Source organism: Myotis yumanensis, unplaced genomic scaffold (genome assembly GCF_028538775.1).
Source record: "Myotis yumanensis isolate MYYU_CA2020_CCGP unplaced genomic scaffold, mMyoYum1.0.hap1 SCAF_1, whole genome shotgun sequence".
Classification (NCBI taxonomy): Eukaryota; Metazoa; Chordata; class Mammalia; order Chiroptera; family Vespertilionidae; genus Myotis; species Myotis yumanensis.
Genome location: NW_027223752.1, coordinates 152,709,552 through 152,730,143, shown reverse-complemented (window position 1 = coordinate 152,730,143; position 20,592 = coordinate 152,709,552). Strand labels below are relative to the sequence as shown.

The 20,592-nt window shown below is 36.9% G+C and overlaps 1 protein-coding gene across 3 annotated transcripts in view; it reads right to left on the bottom strand.

Moving 5' to 3' along the window:
• The window catches only part of TET2 (tet methylcytosine dioxygenase 2), a 123,567-nt gene that overhangs the window by 10,628 nt on the left and 92,347 nt on the right, over nucleotides 1–20,592 (bottom strand). The window contains exons 7-9 of one of the 3 annotated variants that reach the window (XM_070433244.1): nucleotides 8,256–8,406; nucleotides 5,180–5,269; nucleotides 3,162–4,846 (exon numbers count right to left, since the gene is read on the bottom strand). In XM_070433244.1, the coding sequence (XP_070289345.1) occupies nucleotides 4,694–4,846; nucleotides 5,180–5,269; nucleotides 8,256–8,406 (394 nt within the window). In that variant the 3' untranslated portion in view covers nucleotides 3,162–4,693. Of the gene's footprint in view, nucleotides 1–3,161; nucleotides 4,847–5,179; nucleotides 5,270–8,254; nucleotides 8,407–12,413; nucleotides 12,484–20,592 lie in introns of those variants that run through there. The other 2 variants (XM_070433241.1, XM_070433245.1) reach the window with 2 other exon arrangements.

Below are 20,592 nucleotides of genomic sequence, written 5' to 3'. Positions count from 1 at the left end.
GCTCACCAGCCATCTGCCCGTTTGTCAGCTGAGCGGTGCTTCCACCGTGGGAGCACACTGACCATGAAGGGGCAACTCCTGTGTTGAGCGTCTGCCCCCTGTTGGTCAGTGTGTATCATAGCTACCATCTGGTCATCCAGTTGCTTAGGCTTTTGTATATATAGATAATTATCCTATTTTCTTATTGCTTTTACTCTCTTTCTATGCCTAACTTATAAATTAAATTTTAGCATCGGTATGTATGTATAGGAACAAAAGTATATGTGGAGTTCAGTACTATCCACAATTTCAGGCATTCTCTGGGGGTATTAGAATGTATTGCTTGTAGATTAAGGTGGGGTGAGGAGGGGAGGGAAACTACCGTTTTCCAATTCCCAAGCCTCTGTGCTACTTCAACATGTTATAAACCTCAGAGTACACTGTAAATATTTTTTTATTTAGCAAAATATCTTTAAAATAAGAAAAAAGTCTTTTTACTCACATATATATTATTTGTGATTTTTTTTTAATCAATCCAGATTTCTATTTGGTATCATTTACTTTTTACCAGAAGACTTCCTTTAACATTTTTGAAATGTTAGTCTGCTGGTGGTAAATTATTTCAGCTTTTGTCTGAAGAAAATCTTTATTTTGTCTTTACTTCTAAGAGTTGTTTTCACTGATTTTCTAAGTTGACAGTTTATTTTTTCTTTCAGTACTTTAAAGATATTTCTCCTCTGTCTTCTTTCTTGCTTTTCCTGACATGAAGTTCCCTATGTTTATTATCAGTTTTCTCACTAAATGTAGTATGTCTTTTTTTCTCCATCTGCTTTTCACATTTTTCTCTTAATCAATGACTTTAAGCAAATTGATTTCCATGTATCTTTCATCTAGTCCACTTCTGTCTTTTTTCCACCTCTATTAGGGGCTAGCTCAGCTTCTAGGATCAACGGGTTTATAGTTTTGAACAAATTTTTTTGGGAAAATTTAGCTCTTATTTCTTTAAAACTTTTCTGTACACTATCTCCTTCTGGTACTCTACATATATATAGTGTAATAATTAGTTTAATCCTTAGTAGGTCATCAAGCTATTAATTTTATTTCCAGTTTTGGTTTTTCTCTTTATTTCACACTGAAATTTTTCTATTGCTATGTATTCCAGCTCACTAATCTGCTGTTGATTCCATCTAATGTATTCTTTTATCCAGGCATCATATATTTTTCATTTCTAGAAGTTTAATGTGGGTCTTTTTTATATCTTCTTAGTTTTCTTTTATCATGCTTATACTTTCCTCTGATATATTTTAATGTCCTTGTCTACATATTACCATGTCATTTTTGGAACAATGTCTATTGATTGCTTTCCCCTTATCCTCATTATGGCTCATATTTTCTCACTTCTTTGTATACCTAGTAATTTTTAAAAATATGTTTCTATTGATTTTAGAGAGAGAGGAAGGGATAGGGATAGAGAGATAAACACACTGATGAGAGAGAAACACTGATTGGCAGCCCCCTGCATGCCCCCTCCAGGGATTGAGCCTGCAACCTGGGCAAGTGGGCCGACCTCTTGGTTCATGGGTTGACGTTCAACCACCTAGCCACACTGGCCAGGCTATGCCTAGTCATTTTTATGGGATTAAGATATTATAAATTTTACCTTATTTCAGAGATTGTTTTAAAGCCTTTATTCTGGGATGCCATTATTTGGAGTCAGTTTGATGCTTTCAAGAATTGATTTTAACCATCTTTACATGGGATCAGAATAGCCTAATCTACTTCTGCTACCAAGGCCATAAGATTCTGAATATGCTCTTTGTAATTTCGTATGTTAATAGGTCTTTTCCTTCTGAATAGTATTAACAAAACCTTTCCAAGTCCTGTTATGAAACCAAGGGATTGTTCTGCCTAGTCCTTTGGATGTCTTTTTCTACAGCCTTGGTAATCTCTTCACATGCATGCACTGTTCAGTAGTCAGCTGAAGATGCAAGCAGAGCTTTCTACAGATATGGGTGCTCTTCTCAATGATGCCCTCTCCTCCCTGATACTCTGGGTTGTAAGTTCTATGATGTTTCTTCTCTATATTCTGAACTTTATCTCCTTAATGCATAGATAACCCTGGGGGTCTGTTCAGGAACCTCCTCCCAGCCCTGGAGCCTAATGTACTCTTCAGAAAATAAGTTATGGTAATCATAGGTTTGCCTTTTTTTAAAAACTGAATTTATTAGGGTGACATTGGTTTGCAAAACCATAGAGGTATCAAGTGTACGACTCAATAAAACATCATTTGCACACTGCATCATGCACTCACTGCCCCAAGCAGTCTCTTTCTGCCCCCATTTTCCCCCCTTTGTCCACCTCCACCTCTACCTCACCCCCCTTTTCCTCTGGCTGTCACCACACTTGTCCAGGTCCATGTGATAAATTCACCTTTCTCTGGCATTACTATCCTGTGCTTTTTCTACTTCTACAACTTCTACATATAAAAAATTGTTTTGCACACACACACACACACACACACAGTAAATCCAGTCCCTGGGAATTCATCATGGCTAGAATCTGCACTCTCAACATGATGTTTTTGATGGCTTGAATATTATTTACTACTGGGTTCACATAGTATATTTGTGTATTGAAACTCGTGATTCTGGCCTGGCCAGTGTGGCTCAGTGGCTGAGCATTGACCCAGAAACCAAGAGATCACTCGTTTGATTCTTGGTCAAGGCACATGCCCAGGTTGTAGGCTCAGTCCACAGTAGGGGGTGTACAGCCAGTCAATGAAGTTTCTCTCTCATCGATGTTTCTATCTATCCCTCCTCCTTCCTCTCTCTCTAAAAAAATATCAAGAAATGCTTTGAAGATCCATTGAAGCTTAACTTTAGCAACAAGACTTTAACTATCGAAACAGGGAATAAAGCAAGGAAGCACATTCAGATATGAGAAATAAAGTTAATATATTCAGTTGAGGGAAGCAGGCAAAAATCTAATGGTAGGTTTTGCCAGCATCCATACCTCAAAACATCTTCCCATTTACTGTGTAGGAAGGTCACATGGCTCTTTTTTGATCTCTAAACCATGTTAAGACATATAGATGAACATTACTAATGGTACCTATCATGCATATATAAAAAACACCTATCCATTCACAGCCATTAATTGAATTAATTAATTTATTAATTAAATCTATTTGTAAGTACAAATGTATGCAGTTAAATTTTATTTTATTGTGATAAGAACATTTAACATGAGATCTACCCTTGTAACACATTTTAAGTTACATTTTTTTGACGATAGGTATAAATGTTATACAGCAGATTCTACAGCTTATTCATCTTGCCTAACCAAAACTTGATGCCCATTGATTAGTACACCTTTACAGTTTTTCCTACAAAGGTAGTGAAACACATCTCAGAAGTTATATATAGTCACTTTGCTATAACTAAAAAATTTTACTACTTCCATATTTTGAGCACTCCAGGTTCAGGAGATGCATAAAATACTCCAAAGAAAGTGTAATAGGTTAAATATAAATGCTTAGAAAATCAGGTGTGAATGAGACAGTCTATAATGAGAATCAAAGGAGTAAAAAAGCACATCAATGTTTTGTTATCCTGTCCCTTTCCCCAGCTAAAATAATTTGATTAATAGCACCTATGAAAAATTCATATTTGGGTAGCTGAGCAACCTTTTTAAAATTAAATCACTTTGCCCTCTCCCCACCCCCCAACACACACTTAGCACACCCAAATGGTCACTTTCTTACCTACATGGTAAAGTTCAATAATCCTTTATGTGGCCTCCAAGGATTTTGTGACCTTACATCTCTACTCTCAGGGAGAACCTTTTTGTTTCTTCAGAAACATGTGCATCTTCTAGCCCAACTGTTATTGTATTATTCTGTAATTGCTATTGTACATATCTATATCTCACTTAGAGAAGAAATTCCTTAAAGACAGAAAACCTACAATGCTCATATGTAGATCCACAGTGACTAAACAGTGTCTGGTTTGTATCAGGTTTTTATTTAATACTTTTTGTTGTTGATATTATTGAAACAGGATAGTCTTCTGCTTCCTTCATGAGTATTTCTGAACAAATACTTTAGAAAACGTAACCCTGGAGAGTATTATGCTAGTGAAATAAGCCAGTCAGAGAAAGACAAGTTATCATATGATTTCACTTACATATGGAATCTAATGAACAAAATAAACTAACAAAGTGGAGACAGACTCATAGATACAGAAAACAGACTGACTGCTATCAAAGGAGAGGGTGTTGGGCCTGGGTGAGAAAGGTAATGGGATTAAGCAAAGAAAAAAGAAAGACTCACGGACACAGACAACAGTATGGTCATTGCCGGAGGGAAGGGGGGTGGGTGGGAAGAAGTAGAAGAGGATAAAGGGGGAATAAATGATGATGGAAGGAGACTTGACCTGGGGTCACAATACAATATACAGATGATGTACTGTAGGATTACATACCTGAAACATATATAATTTTATTAACCAATGTAACCCAAATAAATTCAATTAAAAAAGAGAAAAATCTAGCCTTCTAAATATGTACAGTGTAGAACATACTTATACAATAAGAAAACAATGTTTTTGCTTGGTTCACAGAGCCAAGGCCAAAATAAAAAGGACCTGGCAAAATCTGGCATATCTGGACACTCGCAAAGTAGTGCACCCATCTATAATAATAAAAGAGTAATATGCTAATTAGACCGGACAGCTGGACAGCCTTCCGGATGACCTTTGGATGAAGCCGGGGCTGCGAGGGCCGAGGCAAGCGACGCGGCCGCGAGGGCCAAGCTCCTTGCATGAATTTCGTGCATTGGGCCTCTAGCAGCTTTATATGTATAGACATCCTGAGAAAACAGTTGTTAAATGGTTGAACCTATAGTTTGGGCCACAGAATTTTAATTAATCACCAAAGTCTGCTTACAGGGACAAAATTATTTGATGAGAACACAATTAGTAGATATTGTGAGCCTCAAAAGCTCATATTTATAGATTAAAGGGGCAAAATGGTATACTTTATATTTACCAGAAACAGAACACAGCAGTAATTTCAACAATCAGATAGAAAAAAGTTAGAAAAAATTTTTTAAAAATCATTTCAAAAATATTATTGGAAGTAGGTAGATAGGTCATCAATACTAAGTAAATGGTCCCAATTGTTGTCAGTTATTTAAACTTACCTGATTATTATATGCATCAGGTGCAAGTTTCTTGTATGTTGGTGCCATAAGAGTAGACAGGTTTTGTAAATGAGACTCCAGTTTTTCTTCCTGTATAAAATGAATAATTCTACATATTAAATTCTAAATCCATTCTCTCTGTATATGACACTATCAGTTAGATTCCCCGCCCCCTTATATCTTAGATACAAATCACTATATACTATTCATCTTACTAAATAAAGCATCTTAACATAACTATTTCTAAGTGAAAGTATAGGCCATATATTACCTAGTTTCATATGTGCTATTAATATCTAGCTCTTCTGATAAGATTAATCAACTTTCTACTTTGCATGCAGATATTTGGCATTTTATAAATAGAAGCCTGTGCTGGTAGAAGGGTTAGGAGAATGAAACTATACAATCTGGCTTTTAAAAATTTATTTATTTATGTTTTCCTTTTCCTTTCCCACAGCGAATGTTCTGACTGAAAGACTAAAACGTGTTTCTTAAGCTGGCCTGTTCTCCCCTGAGTCACTGAGGAAACTTAATTTGTAGAGACAGCATGCTCCTGCTAAAGTCCTTTTAATTCCCTTCTACGACTGGATTTAAAATAAATTGCATGGACTTTTTTTCTCATTTTCATTCTAAGGAGGTGACTTTATTTCCTCTGGGATAAACCACTCCACCCCTCTCATACTAGCCACCCACTTCCTCTATGATGCTCATTGATAAAATCTGCAAGTCCTCATAAACTTCTTGTAGTAGGCCTTCCAGAATGAACGCAGAGGAACCTCATTTGGGGCAGTAGGTCTAGTGCCTCCTATGATGTCCAGCACCGAGGGTTTAAGGATCTGATTCGCATGTTAATAGTCTGTGGCTCATGGGGAACTTAGATGCTCTTTGTAATGTATAATAGGTCTGGCTAAGACACATTTAAAGAAAAATATACAGTCTATACAGTCTTAAAGAGGTCACATTCTCTACTCCCTCTCCAATTTGCTGCCAAGCAAGATGGCTATTAAAAGGATTTGTTTGGTTTAATTTGTCTATTTCTAACCTTCATACTTTTAAATGTCTATTAAAATAGCATTTCAAAATTTAAAAGGATCTCTTCACATAATAACTAATAATTACTTGATGCTTCAAATATGAATAAAATCTTCACAACTAGAATGTATATGAAGAACTTGGCAAAGTTTATTTGAAAGGAGGAATGATCAGTTACCCCCACCCACCCACCCAAATAATAGATTTTTAAAGTAATATGCTTTTGAAAACTGTAGGTGAGAATACTCAGTTTGGTTTACATGAAACCTGGCTTGAGTGATAAGCACTTATGAAATAGTGGTGAAAAAGTTCTCTAGTGTGGAAAATTAAAATGGCTGACAGCATGCAAAATTGCTGCTTTAAATTGGGCTTATTTAGTACTAGAGGCCCGATACACGAAGATTCATGCAAGAATGGGCCTTCCTTCCACCTTTGCTCTGGCCAGAGCCACCTTTCCGCCTTCTCACACTGCCCAGAGACCCAGAGTGGCTGGGGCAGTGTGGAACGCCTGCGTCCCACCCCGTCCCTGGCCACTTGGTGCCTGCATATGCAAATTAACTCACCATTTTTGTTGGGTTAATTTGCATACTTACTGATTGGTGGGCATCACAAAGGTACGGTCAATTTGCATCTTTCTGTTTTATTAGTGTAGGTTCATTTTTTCTTTTGAAAACAGGACATCTAGCACATTTAGATAATATAGTTTATTAAAAATATGATCCTATTGCCCTGGCCCAATGGTCGGCAAACTGTGGCTTGCGAGCCACATGCGGCTCTTTGGCCCCTTGAGTGTGGCTCTTCCACAAAATACCGACTTCTGCGCATGGGCCACTAAGTTTCAATCGTACTGTACGTGCACGCCCGCATGTAGTATTTTGTGGAAGAACCACACTCAAGGGGCCAAAGAGCCGCATGTGGCTCGCGAACCGCAGTTTGCCGACCACTGCCCTAGCCAATTTGGCTCAGTGGCTAGAGTGTCGACTTATGGACTGAAGGGTCCCGGTTTGATTCTGGCCAAGAGCACAAACCCGGGTTGTGGACTCGATCCCCAGTAGGGGGTCTGCAAGAGGCAGCTGATCAATGATTCTCTCTCATCATTGATGTTGCTATCTCTCTCTCCCTCTCCCTTCCTCTCTGAAATCAATAAAAATATTTTTAAAAATGATCCTATGAAAAAAATTATATAAATTTCAAAAGTTTTTGTACTTTATTAAACTTTCACTTGCTGTTGTAGTCATAAATAATAAAGTAACAAATTTTTCATTTAAAAGGACATTTCAATATTATAATATCCATAGCATAATTGTTTACTTCAATTGCATTTAAAATGTGAAAGATAATTATGAGGTGCACAGAATAACTAAAAACTTGGTCATATCTAAATGCTTAATATACTGAGGTTTCCTGATTATTTAATTAGCATACTCTAGAATGCATGCTACCCAAAAGTTTAAAGTTTGATACAAACCTACAAGTTATATTTTGACAAATATATATTATTGAGGAAAACAAAAATCAGTGACTTAAATGAGAAACCAGTGTTCATTTATTTAAATTATACTTTTGTATTAAAATCTAAGTATATTTTAGGTACTTGAATGCATTCATTACAGAAACTAAATTACCAAATCTCCTGGTGTGAAAATGTGACTAGAAATGGCCTTTTCTGAACACGGCAGTCACGAACATGACTTCTATTATTCGGGTGCAATGGGCGAAAGTTTTAACATTGAAGTGTTAACATTTAGTTCTAATATTGAAATGACATCTGTTTAAAACTCTGAAATTAACATAAAATATAAAGAAATATAAAAGGCAATAGGCATGAAGAGTTTATGTTGTTTTATCTATTACTTTGATATAACATGGTTATTATGCTAACTTAAATTATTACAATGTGATTACAGTTTAGCAAAAATTTTGTTGATTCATCTCTGAGATGAAACTCTTTGTTAGAGGTGAATGGAGTATGCCATATTGTTTTTTTGTGCTCATCAATTTTCCATGAAAGATTAAGAGATTATACATCAGGAAGTAAACAAACCTCTTTTGGGTCATCCCCAAGCAGCTTAAATTTTCTTGGTATCTTGCTTCTGGCAAACTTACATCCATTGTAGTACATGCTCCACGAACAACCGAAAGAAAAGGAGGCACCACAGGTCTCTGGATCCAGCCCTTGACAGGCACAGGTTCTCCTGAGAAATCAAAGGATCAAGTTCATGGCTGAGGATAGCAATAGCTATGCTACCCATCTCATATTCTGAGTGTCTGCATGCAAATTAGTTTTTAACAACATCTAATCTAACTCTGACATAATCACATCAGAAAAGAACTATTTTAATTGACTTTAAAACACAATTTTAAAAAACTTTTTATTTTATTGTAGTATAATACACACACAGGAAAGTAAACATAATTTCATAGCGTACAAATGAAATGCCCAAGACAGTAGCATCCAAATGAAGAAACAAAACATATACTTGCACCCCAGAATCTCCTTTTAATTCTTCCTTCCAGGCATTGCCCCCAAAAAGCAACTTCTATTAGAAGAGATTAGTATTGCCTATTTTTAGCAATTATATATATACACAAACACAGTTTTGCCTATTTTTATACTATATGTAAGATACTATATACCTACTGTATATAGTGTGTATGTATATATATACATACCTGTATATAATTTTGCCTGTTAATATAAAAATACTATATTAAAATACTAGTGTTAAATATATTGTATATACAGTATAAAATAGGCAAAACTATATCTATGCATAAATACATACATATGCATATCTATATAATAAAAGCCTAAGCAACCATTACGGCAGAATGACCAGAACAACTGGTGCTGTGACGTGCACTGACCACCAGGGGGCATATGCTCAACGCAGGAGCTGCCCCCTGGTGGTCAGTGTGCTCCTACGTGGGGAGCGCTGCTTAGCCAGAAGCCAGGCTCACGGCTGGTGAGTGCAGCGGTGGTGGCAGGAGCCTCTCTCACCTCTGTAGCAGCACTAAGAGCAGCAAGCCGAGCTATAAGGAGCAGCAAGCAGGCGGGCGGTAAGGAGCAAGAGGTCCTGGACTGCAAGAGGGTGCAGGCCGGGCTGAGAGACTGCCCCCCCCCCCCCCCCGTGCACGAATTTTATGCACTGGGCCTCTAGTGGAACTATATAGTATAAACTGTTTATGCCTTGCCTTGTTCAACATTATGTTTATAATACATATCCATGTTGTTGCATGTATCATGCTTTATTTATGTATTTATTCATGGAGTTTAGTTTTTCATCATATGCCACAAATTAACCATTCTATTACTGATGGGTATGAGAGTGCTCCCTAGTTCTTGGATAAAATACACTATTGTGAACTCACAGCCCAAGTCAATATATCCTGAAAGCAATAAACAAATAAAGTTAAGAAGCCAACAAAAAAACATGATAAAGCAACCTACTAGCCAAACTATATTAAGTAGGTATTTGTTCAGCTTTACTGAGGTATAATTGACAAAATTGTAAGAAATGTAAAGTGTACAGCGTGATGGTTTGACATAATGTATACATTGCGAAAGGCTTCCTCCATTGAGTTAATTCACACATCCATCAGCTCACATATTTATCTTTTTTCTTTCTTTCTTTTTATTTTTTGATGTGGAAAGAAAATTTTAAGTTCTACTTTCTTAGCAAATTTCAAATATCTCGTACAGTGTTATCTATTATAGTCACCATGTTGTACATTAGATCCCCTGGCCTTATTAATTTTATCATTGAAATACTGTATCCTTTTGTAAGTCTCTTCCTACTTCCCCTCGTCTCAAGCCCCTCACAACCACTTTTCTACTCTGCTTCTATGAGTCTGATTGTCTTTCGTTTTTGATACCACATGTAAGTGATAGCATGCAGTATTTGTCTGGCTTATTTCATTTAGGATGACTTCCAGGTTAATCCATGTTGTCAAAAATGTCAGGATTTCCTTTTTGAAAGTAGAATAGTATTCCTGTGTGTGTATGCACATACCACATCTTCTTTACCCCATTACCTTTTGATGACACTTAGGTTGTACCCACACTTTGGTTATTAATAATGCTGTAATGAACATTGGAGTGCAGATATCTTTTTGAGATAAAAATTTCTTGGATATATACCCAGCAGTGGTATTCCTAGATCATATGGTAGTTCTATTTCTAATTTTTGTAGGGAATCTCTATACTATTTTCCATAGTTGCTGTTACAGATTACATTCCCAACAGTAGTATACAGGGTTCCCTTTTCTTCCCAGCATTTGTTACCTGTTTTTAGATAATAGACATCCTAACAAGAGTGAAGTGATATCTCATTGGTTTTGATTGGCATTTTCCTGATGATTAGTGACTGATTTGGTATGGTGAACCATACGTACATCCCTTGATCATGGTGTATGATCCTTTGAATGCACTATAGAACTTGGTTTGCTAATATTTTGTTGAGGATTTTTACATCTGTGTTCATCAGGGATACTGGCTGGTAGTTTTCTTTTTTCATAGTGCCCATTGTTTTGGTACCAGATTAATAGTGGGCTCATGAAATAAATTTGAAAGTGGTCTCTTCTCTTCAAGTTTTTTTGGAAGAGTTTAAGGAGGATTGCTATTAATTCAACTTTAAATGATTGGTAGAATTCACCATTAAAGCCATCTTGTCCAGGATTTTTCTTTCTTGTGAGTTTTTTTTAATTATTATTTTTTATTGAATTTATTGGGGGTGGCATTGGTTAATAAAATTATATAGGTTTTAGGTGAACAATTCTATAATACATCATCTGTATATTGTATTAGGTAATTACTACCCCAAGTCTCCTTCCATCACCATTCATCCCCCCTCATAACCTCATCTCCCTCCTCCCACCCCCCTTTCCCTCTAGTAATCATCATACTGTTGTGTGTTTTTGGTTTGTTTTTTTGCTTAATCCCTTCACCTTTTTCACCTCCCCACTTCCCTCCCCCTCCCCACTCTGACAACTGTGAGTCTGTTTCTATTTGTCAGTTCATTTTGTTCATTAGATTCCACATATGAATGAAATCGTATCATACTTGTCTTTCTCTGATTGGCTTATTTTACTTAGCATAATGCTCTCTGGGTGTCTCAGGTTTCTTTTCATATGGGGATATTGATTACTGATTTAATATATTTACTATTAATTGTTCTGTTAAAATTTCCTTTTCTTCATGACTCAGTCTTAGTAAGCTTTATGTTTCTAGGAAATTATCTATTTCTTCTAGGTTGTCCAATTTGTTGGTATATAATTGTTCATAATATTCTCTATGATCCTTTGTATTTATGTGGTATCAGTAGTAAAGTCTCCTTTTACATTTATAATTGTATATCTTTGAGTTCTCCCTCTTTTTTTCTTGGTAAGTGTAGCTAAAGGTTTGACTATTTGTTTCTATTGAGGTGGACAAATGGGGGATAAATGGGGATGGAAAGAGACTGCTTTGGGTGATGGGTACATGATGCAGTGTGCAAATGTTGTGTTGAGTTGTACGCTTGAAAGCTGTATGGTTTTGTGAACCAATGTCACCCCAATAAATTCAATTTTAAAAATCTCTATTGCATTTATCTTTTCTATTGTCTTTTGATCCCTGTTGCATTTATTTCCACTCTAATCATTGCTATTTCCTCTTTTGCTAATTCTAGGCTTAGTTTTTTTCTCTTTATCATGTTCCTTAAGGTATAAAGTTAGGTTGAGATATTCCCCCCAAATGTAGGTATTTATTTTTATAAAGCTTCCTCTTAGAACTGCTCTGGCTGCATCTCAGAAGTTTTGGCATGTTTACTCTAGATATTTTTTAGCTATTATTTCTTAAGTGAGCTTTCTGCCATTTTCTCTCTTCTTCTAGGTTCTCTATAATGTATATACTGGTCCTCACGTCTATAAACTATTAAGCTGTCTTCACTCCTGTTTGATTTTTGTTTTTCTTTTTTCTCCTCTGATTGGATGAATTCCGCTGCTCTTTGCCCTGTTTTTTATTTCAGTGGTGTAGTCTACTGTTGAATCCCTTTAGTGAAATTTTCAGTTGAATTATGTATTCCTCAGTTTTGTGGTTTATGTATGGGACTTTTAAATATTTTCAATCTCTTTATTGAAATTCTTATTTTGTTCATGCATTGCTCTTCTGCCTTTATTGAATATCAATAGTGTATTAGTAGTAATGATATTATTTTGAACTTACTTCTCTATATTGTGACATGAAGAGAACTTGTTATTGAACATAGGTTAAAATCCATGAGTTAATAGTGACACTAAAAAAAAAAGAACAAACTAATTGATGATTTTTGGATTAATACTAAAGCACTAAATCACTATTCAGAAATTTCACAGCTTACCAAGAATTTATTCTGTCATTTGTTTACAAACTATATTTAATGGTAACCAAAGAGTTGATAAGGAAACATTCTTTAAAGAATTCCAGCTAATAAATGCAGAAAAACTGTTATAAATATAAATGATAACTTTACAGATATCAGCAAAGGTGGTAGAATAAGCATCTCTGAAAATCCTCTCCACCATAAAAGCAATGAGAATACTAATAAACATTGCCAGAATCAACTTTTGAGAAATCTGGAAATTAACAAAAGGCTTGTAGCTTTCCAGGAGCAGTTATTCAAGAAAAGCAATGAAATTTTGGTGGGAAGAATAAGTTTTGTGGTATTTTAACTTTCTCTATTCCCATTCTACCCTGACCTCCACAGCAGCCTTGAAAACCCTCATTTATGGTGAAAATCACCCTGGCAACAACTAGAGGCAGCAGAATTAGGTTGGATATCACCCACAGCCCCATTCCCAGATAAGTGTCATCATTTTATCTATTTGGTAATTCTCTAGAAGACTCCACTCATAAGGATGTTTTCTTCATTTGATCTGACTTTGAATTCACCTAGTGTGCACAGACTTTCCTCCCACAGGTGTTTGCTAAAAACAGTCAGAGGCAATTGTTGAATATTGTGGCTGCCTGAGGTGGCGGGTAACAGTTGAAGGGGGGAAACGGCTAACTTAAAAGCTTTGAAATGAGATGTACATGGGAGGCTTTAAAAAGTTCCAAAATGTTCGTGGGAACCAGAAAGTTAAGTACATGCTTAGAGCTATAAATTGCCTGGCTGAATGTTGAAGGCATGCCCCTTGGCAATGAGTGGGAGACTTACTGCTTTTAGGCACCTTAGGACATCTCTGTCTAACCATTAGTTGATTATTAAGCCAACCATAGACTTCCATGGCTGCCTATAAGAGAGAATACAGATTTTACAGAAACAGCTCAGAAAAATCACTAAACTAACAAATAAACAAGAATAGCACCAATAACAATAACAAATCCTCAGGTGGGAAGAAAACCTAATTTCCAAAGTTACTATGTTATATTACTTAAAAAGGTCTTTTTCTAACAAACTATTATGAAACATTCAAAAAAACAAGAAAGTATGATCAATATAGAGGAATAAAAGCAGTCAACAGAAGCTGTCACTGATGAAGTCTAGATGTAAGACTACTAGACAGACTTTGAATTACTATTCAAGTCTGTTTAAAGATCTGAAGGAAACCATGCTTAAAGAACTAAAAGTAGAAAAACAATGCTTTATTAAATAAATGAGATAAAAGAGAGAGAAACTACAATAAGGAGACAAGCGGCAACTCTGGAACTGAAAAGTACAATAACAAATAAAAAAGCCATTAGAGTGGTTCAACAGATTTGAGCAGCAGGAAGAAAAAGTAGTGGGGAGAGAAGTTAAAGATATGTTAATTGAGATGATCCAATCTGAGAAAAAGAATGAAAGTAAATAGAGCCTCAGAGACCTGTGGAAGGGAGAGTAAGACAGTATGGAGCAGAGATACTGTTTGAATAAAAGTGGCCAAAAAAATCCCTAAATTTGATGAACAGCATTAAGCTACACATTAAAGAAGCTCAACCAACTCCAAATTGCAAACTCAAAGTGCTCCACACCTAAAAGTGAAATAAAACTGTTAAAAGCCAAAGAGAGAAAGAATCTTGAAAGTAGTAAGAAAGAAAAGTTAACTCATCAGGTACAAGAGAGTTTCAATAAGCCGATGTTCCACCAGCTGATAACTTATCAAAAAAAATGGAGGCCAGAAGGCACTGGGATGACATATTAAAGTGCTATAAGAAAAAGACCGTCAACTATGAAATTCTATATTTAGCAAATCTATCCTTCAATAATTAATAAAAAGTCATTCCCATAATAAATAATCTGAGAGCATAAACTGCTACTAGGCCTGCTCTAAAAGAAATACTAAATGGAGTATTTCGTGTTGAAATGGAAGGACACAGGACAGTAACTTGAATGGATATGAAAACATAAATATAGATAAATAGACAATATATTATGTATTTTTTGTTTTTAACTTTTTTCTCCTATCTAATGTATAGGTAACTGCATAAAGCAATAATTATAAATCTACTAGAGGCCCAGTGCACGAAATTCATTCACAGGGGGTGTGTGTCCCTCAGCCCAGCCTGCACCCTCTCCAATCTGGGACCCCACAAGGGATGTCTGATCCCTGTGAGATTGGGCCTAAGCCAGCAGTTGGACATCCCTCTCACAATCCGGGACTGCTGGCTCCTAACTGCTCACCTGCCTGCCTGCCTGATTGCCCCTAACTGCTTCTGCCTGCCAGCCTTATCGCCGCCTAACCACTCATCTGCCAGCCTGATGGACGCCTAACTGCTCCCCTGCTGGCAGGATTGCCCCCAATTTCCCTCCCCTGCTGGCCCAATCACCCCCAACTTCCCTCCCCTGAAGGTCTGGTCCCCCCTAACTGCCCTCCCCTGAAGGCCTGGTCACCCCAACTGCCCTCCTCTGCAGGCCTGGTCACCCCCAACTGCCCTCCCCTGCAGGCCTGGTCGCTCCCAACTGTCCTCTGCTCCTGGCCTGATTGCCCACAACTGCCCTCCCCTGCCAGCCATCTTGTGGCGCCCATCTGTGACCACATGGGGCGGCCATCTTGTGTGATGGTGTGATGGTCAATTTGCATATTACCGCTATTATATAGGATGTTAATGAGCACACATGTATAAAAAGAGAGTTTAACAATAATAGTAGAAAGGAAGAGGGAATGGAGCTATACAGAAACAAAGTTTTTTATAATTATTTTTATAATTATTGCTTTATGCAGTTACCTATACAAAGTTTCTGTATACCATTGTAATTAAAGTGGTATTTCTCCAAATTAGGTTGTTATAAGTTAAGATGTTAATAAAAATTTCCAGGGTGCAACCTACAAAAATATAACTTTAAATGACATTAAAAGAAATAATAAGGTATTTATAATGGTACAATAGAAAATACTTATTGAACACAAAATAAGGCAGTAATCAAAGAAAAGAGAAACAAAAAATACATATAGAAATGAATAGTAAATTGGCAGACAAATCCAACATCATCAGTAATTACATTTAATGTATATGGATTAATACAACTAAAAGGCAGAAACTGAAAAAAAATAACTGGATTAAAAACAATTCAATTATATGTTGCCTATAAGAGACATGCTTCATTTTCAAAGATGCAAATAGGCTAAAAATAAAAGAATGGAAAAAGAGGTATTATGCAAATAGCAATCAAAAACTAACTGAAGCCAGGCCAGTGTGGCTCAGCAGTTAAGCACTGACCCAGGAATCAAAAGGTCACCAGTTTGATCCTGGTGAGGGCACATACCCAGGTTCCAGGCTTGATCCCCACTAGGGGGGCATGCAGGAGGCCACCGATCAATGATGTTTCTCTCTCATCAATGTTTCTATCTTTCTACCCCTCTCAATGCTTTCTATGAAGCCAGCATTATCCTGATATCAAAAATTGAAGCTATCACACAAAAAATACAGACCAATGTCCCTTATCAATAGACTTGTAAAAATCCTCAATAAAATACTAGCAAATGAAATCCAGCAACATATAAAAAAATTACACATACATTATCCCAAAAATGCAATGTTGGTCCAATATACAAAAATCAATCAGTATAATGTACCACATTAACAAAATAGCCTGGCTGGCATGGCTCAGTGGTTGAGCATCGACCTATGAAACAGGTCACAGTTGAATTCCTGGTGGGACACATGCCCGAGTTTTGGGCTCAATCCCTAGTGTGGGGCATGCAGGAAGCAGCCGATCAATGATTTTCATCATTGATGTTTTTCTCTCTCTCCCTCTCCCTTTCTCTCTGAAATCAATAAAAATCTATTTTTTAAAAATAAAGGACAATAACCACATGGTCATCTTATTATATGCAGAAACAAACATTTGAGAAAAGTCCAACACCCATTAATGATAAAAATACTCAACAAACTAGGAACAGAAAAATTTTCCTCCACCTAATAAAGAACATCTTAAAAAAAAGTACTGCTGAGACAATTGGAGAGCCATATGCAAAAGATTGAAGTTGGACTCATATCATAAAATGAACAGTGATCAAAGACCTAAATGTAAGAGCTAAAACTATAATACTTGGAAGAAAACATTGATGTAAATATTGAAGACCTTGTTTTAGGCAATGGTTTCTCAGATATGACACTAAAAGTATAAGCAATATATCTAAAATAGATTAATTTTATTTAAAAATTGAAACTTTGGTGCTTCAAGGACATTATTAAGAAAGTAAAGAGACAACCTACAGAAAATATCTGCAAACCATATATATGATAAGGTTCTAGTATCCAGGATATATTAACTCTTACAACTCAAAAAAAACAATTTAAAAATGACCAAAGAATTAAGTAAACACGAATGGCCAAAAGCATATGAAATAGTGCCTGACATCATTAGTCCTTAGGAAATGAAAATCCAATTCATGAGATACAATTCACACCCACTGGGAGGGCTATCATAAAAAAGATAAGTCCTGCCCTAGCCAGTTTGGCCCAGTGGATAGAGCATCGGCCTTCGGATTGAAGGGTTCTAGTTTCGATTCTGGGCAAGGGCACATGCCCAGGTTGTGGGATCAACCCCCAGTAGGGGGTGTGAAGGAGGCAGCTGATCAATGATTCTCTCTCATCATTGATGCTTCTGTCTCTCTCTCCCTCTTCCTTCCTCTCTGAAATCAATAAAGAAATTAATATATATATATATATATATATATTAGTATATTCACAAAGGATATATATATATATATATATATATATATATATATATCCTAGCGTTGGCCTTCGGACCAAAAGTTCCTGAGTTCTGTTCTGGTCAAGGGCACATACCTTGCTTGCAGGCTCCTCCCCAGCCCGGGCCTTGGTCGGGGCACATGCAGGAGGCAACCAATCGATGTGTTTCTTTCACATCGATGTTTCTCTCTGTCCCTCTCTCTTCCACTCTCTCTAAAAGATCAATGGAAAAATATCCTCAGATTAACAAACAAACAAAAAGATAGTAACTAGTTTTGGTGAGGATGTAGAGACAGTGAAACCTCCATATGTTGCTGAGAGGAATAAAAAATGGTGCAGCTGCTTTGGAAAACAGTCAGACAGTTCCTCAAAAAGTTAAACATTATAATTACCATATGGCCAACAGTGCCACTCCTAAGTATATTTTCTTATGAGAACATATGTCCATACAAAAACTTTCACCTGGGTTTTCATAGCTGCACTATTGAGAATATGCAAAAGTGAAAACAACACAAACTTCCATTAACTGAAGAATGGATAAAAAAAATATGGTATATAAACACAGTGGACAATTCAGCAATAAAAAGTAAAGTACTGATTAAAGTTATGATATGAATGAAGCTTTAAAACATGATGCAAAGTAAAAAATACCAGACAGAAAGGCCAACTATGTAGGATTCCCCTAATATGAAATGCCTAGAATAGGTGAATCTATAGAGAAGAAAGTTGATTAGTGGTTGACATTTAGGGAAGAGGAGTATGGGAAGTGACTGCCTAATGGCTATGGGGTTTCCTTTCAGAAGTGATGAAAATGTGCAACTTTGTGAATATACTAAAACAGTGAATTGTACTTTAAAAGGATGAATTTTAAGGAATGTGAATTACCTCTCAAAAAATCCCTAAAATACAGAAAGGCTTCCTGAATAATCAATGGAAAATTCACAGGAGAGAACCCTGATAACCAAGGACCAAAGGCAGAGACCATATAGAGCAGTGATGGCGAACCTATGACACGCATGTCAGATGTGACACTCGAACTCATTTTTTTGGTTGATTTTTCTTTGTTAAATGGCATTTAAATATATAAAATAAATATCAAAAATAGAAATCTTTGTTTTACTATGGTTGCAAATATCAAAAAATTTCTATATGTGACACGGCACCAGAGTTAAGTTAGGGTTTTTCAAAATGCTGACATGCTGAGCTCAAAAGGTTCGCCATCACTGATATAGAGAATGGTAGGAGGGGCGGAGGAGCAAAAGGGCTGGTTGGGAACCCAGAGACAGCAACGGAAGTCCCGGAGAGATATCTCAGCTGTGGGGGAGGGGGGGTACCACTGAGAACTCTGGGATCTAATCCCGAACCTGGGCTCCCCAGCAGAGAGCACCAAACTGAGAAGGGCAACCACATAACATCTAGCTGTGAAAAGCAGTGGGGTGTTGTCTGCTAGGGAGTGGCAGCTGAAAGTTCAAACACCCTCTTAAAGGGCCAATGCACAAAAATTCCCTGGGGAGCCACCCACCTTGTGCTCTGGCAAAGGAGGGTGAAGTGGACTGGAGCTGTGAGAGAAGAACCCAGGACTGGGGACTTGGAGGATAGAGCTCCGAAGGCAGACACCCCAAGTTTCCTGGGCTGAGTCATTCCCTCACACAGTGGAGGACATCTTTCCCACATAGACATCTGCCTTGGGGGGAGGCGGGGAGGGAGGAAGGGAAGACAGTTGACACACCCTATTGGAAAATACCTTGCCCTGAGGCAACGTAAGAGATTAAAAGTAACAATTAGCCTCCAGGCAGAAGCAACTGCCCCACCCTGTTGAAAAAACTCTCCCCACACCTGAGGACAATTGCCTGGCAGCAATTCAAGTTGGAATTCTATTAGTCTGTAGACAGAGGTGATTTCTGGAGGCTTTGAGTCTTTGCCTGATCTAAGTCAGAAACAGCCTTTAACACTGTCCTGCACTAGAGATTGAGAGGTATAGAGGATCTACCTAAAACATAGTCACAAACCCAAACACAACCAAAATGAGGAAACAAAGAAACAACCCCGAATGAAAGAACTAGTGAATTCTCTAGAAGTGATAAATAAAGCAGAGATAAGAAATTTATCTGAAACAGAGTTCAGAGTAATGATGTTTAAAAATGCTCAACAGTATGAAAAAAGATATAGAAACTATGAAAAAAGAACAGCCTGACATAAAGAATGACATACCACCAATAAAGAACACATTGGAAGGAATACACAGCAGATTAGAGGAAGCTGAGAATTGAATCAGTGAATTAGAAGACAGAGTTAAAAGTATCACTCAATTAGAGAACCAAAAAGAAAAAACAATTAAAAAACAGGATGACAGCTTAAGGGAGCTGTGGGACAATGTGAAACGTAACAATATTAGAATAGTAGGTGTGCCAGAAGAGCCAGAAAGGGAGAAAGGAATAGAGAAGGTGTTTGAAGAAATAATGGTAGAAAACTTCCCTAACCTGATAAAGGAAAAAGTCACACAAGTTCAGGAGGCACAGAGATCCCAAATAAGAAGAACCCAAACAGACCCACACCCAGACACATTATAATTAAAATTCCAAAAATTAAACACAACGAGAGAATCTTAAAAGCAACAAGAGAAAAAGAAAACTGTTACCTACAAAGGAGCTCCCATATGGCTGACACCTGATTTCTCATCAGAAACTCTACAGGCCAGAAGGGAATGGCATGAAGTACTCAAGGTAATGGAAAGCAAGGATCTGAGACCAAGATTACTATATCCAGCAAGATTATCATTAAAAATAGACGGTCAAATAAAGAGCTTCCCAGACAAAAAAAAAAAAAAGGCTAAAAGAGTTCATCACCACCAAACCAGCATTACAGAAAAAGCTAAAGGGATTGCTATAAGGGATTGTTGAAAAGAAGAAACAGAGAGAGAAACCTAGCCATTCAGAATTAAAATGGCTATAAATAAGTACCTCTCAATAATAACCCTAAATGTAAATGGATTAAATGCTCCAATGAAAAGGTAGGGTAGCTGAATGGATTAAAAAAACATGACCCAACTATGTGCTGTCTACAAGAGACCTACCTCAAAACAAAAGACACACACAGGATGAAAGTGAAGGGATGGAAAAAATTTTTCCATGCAAATGAAAAAAAAAAAAAAGAGCTGGAGTAGCAATACTCATATCCGACAAAATAGACTTTAAAATCATCATGCTAAGTGAAATAAGCAAGTCGGAGAAAGATAAATATCATATGATCT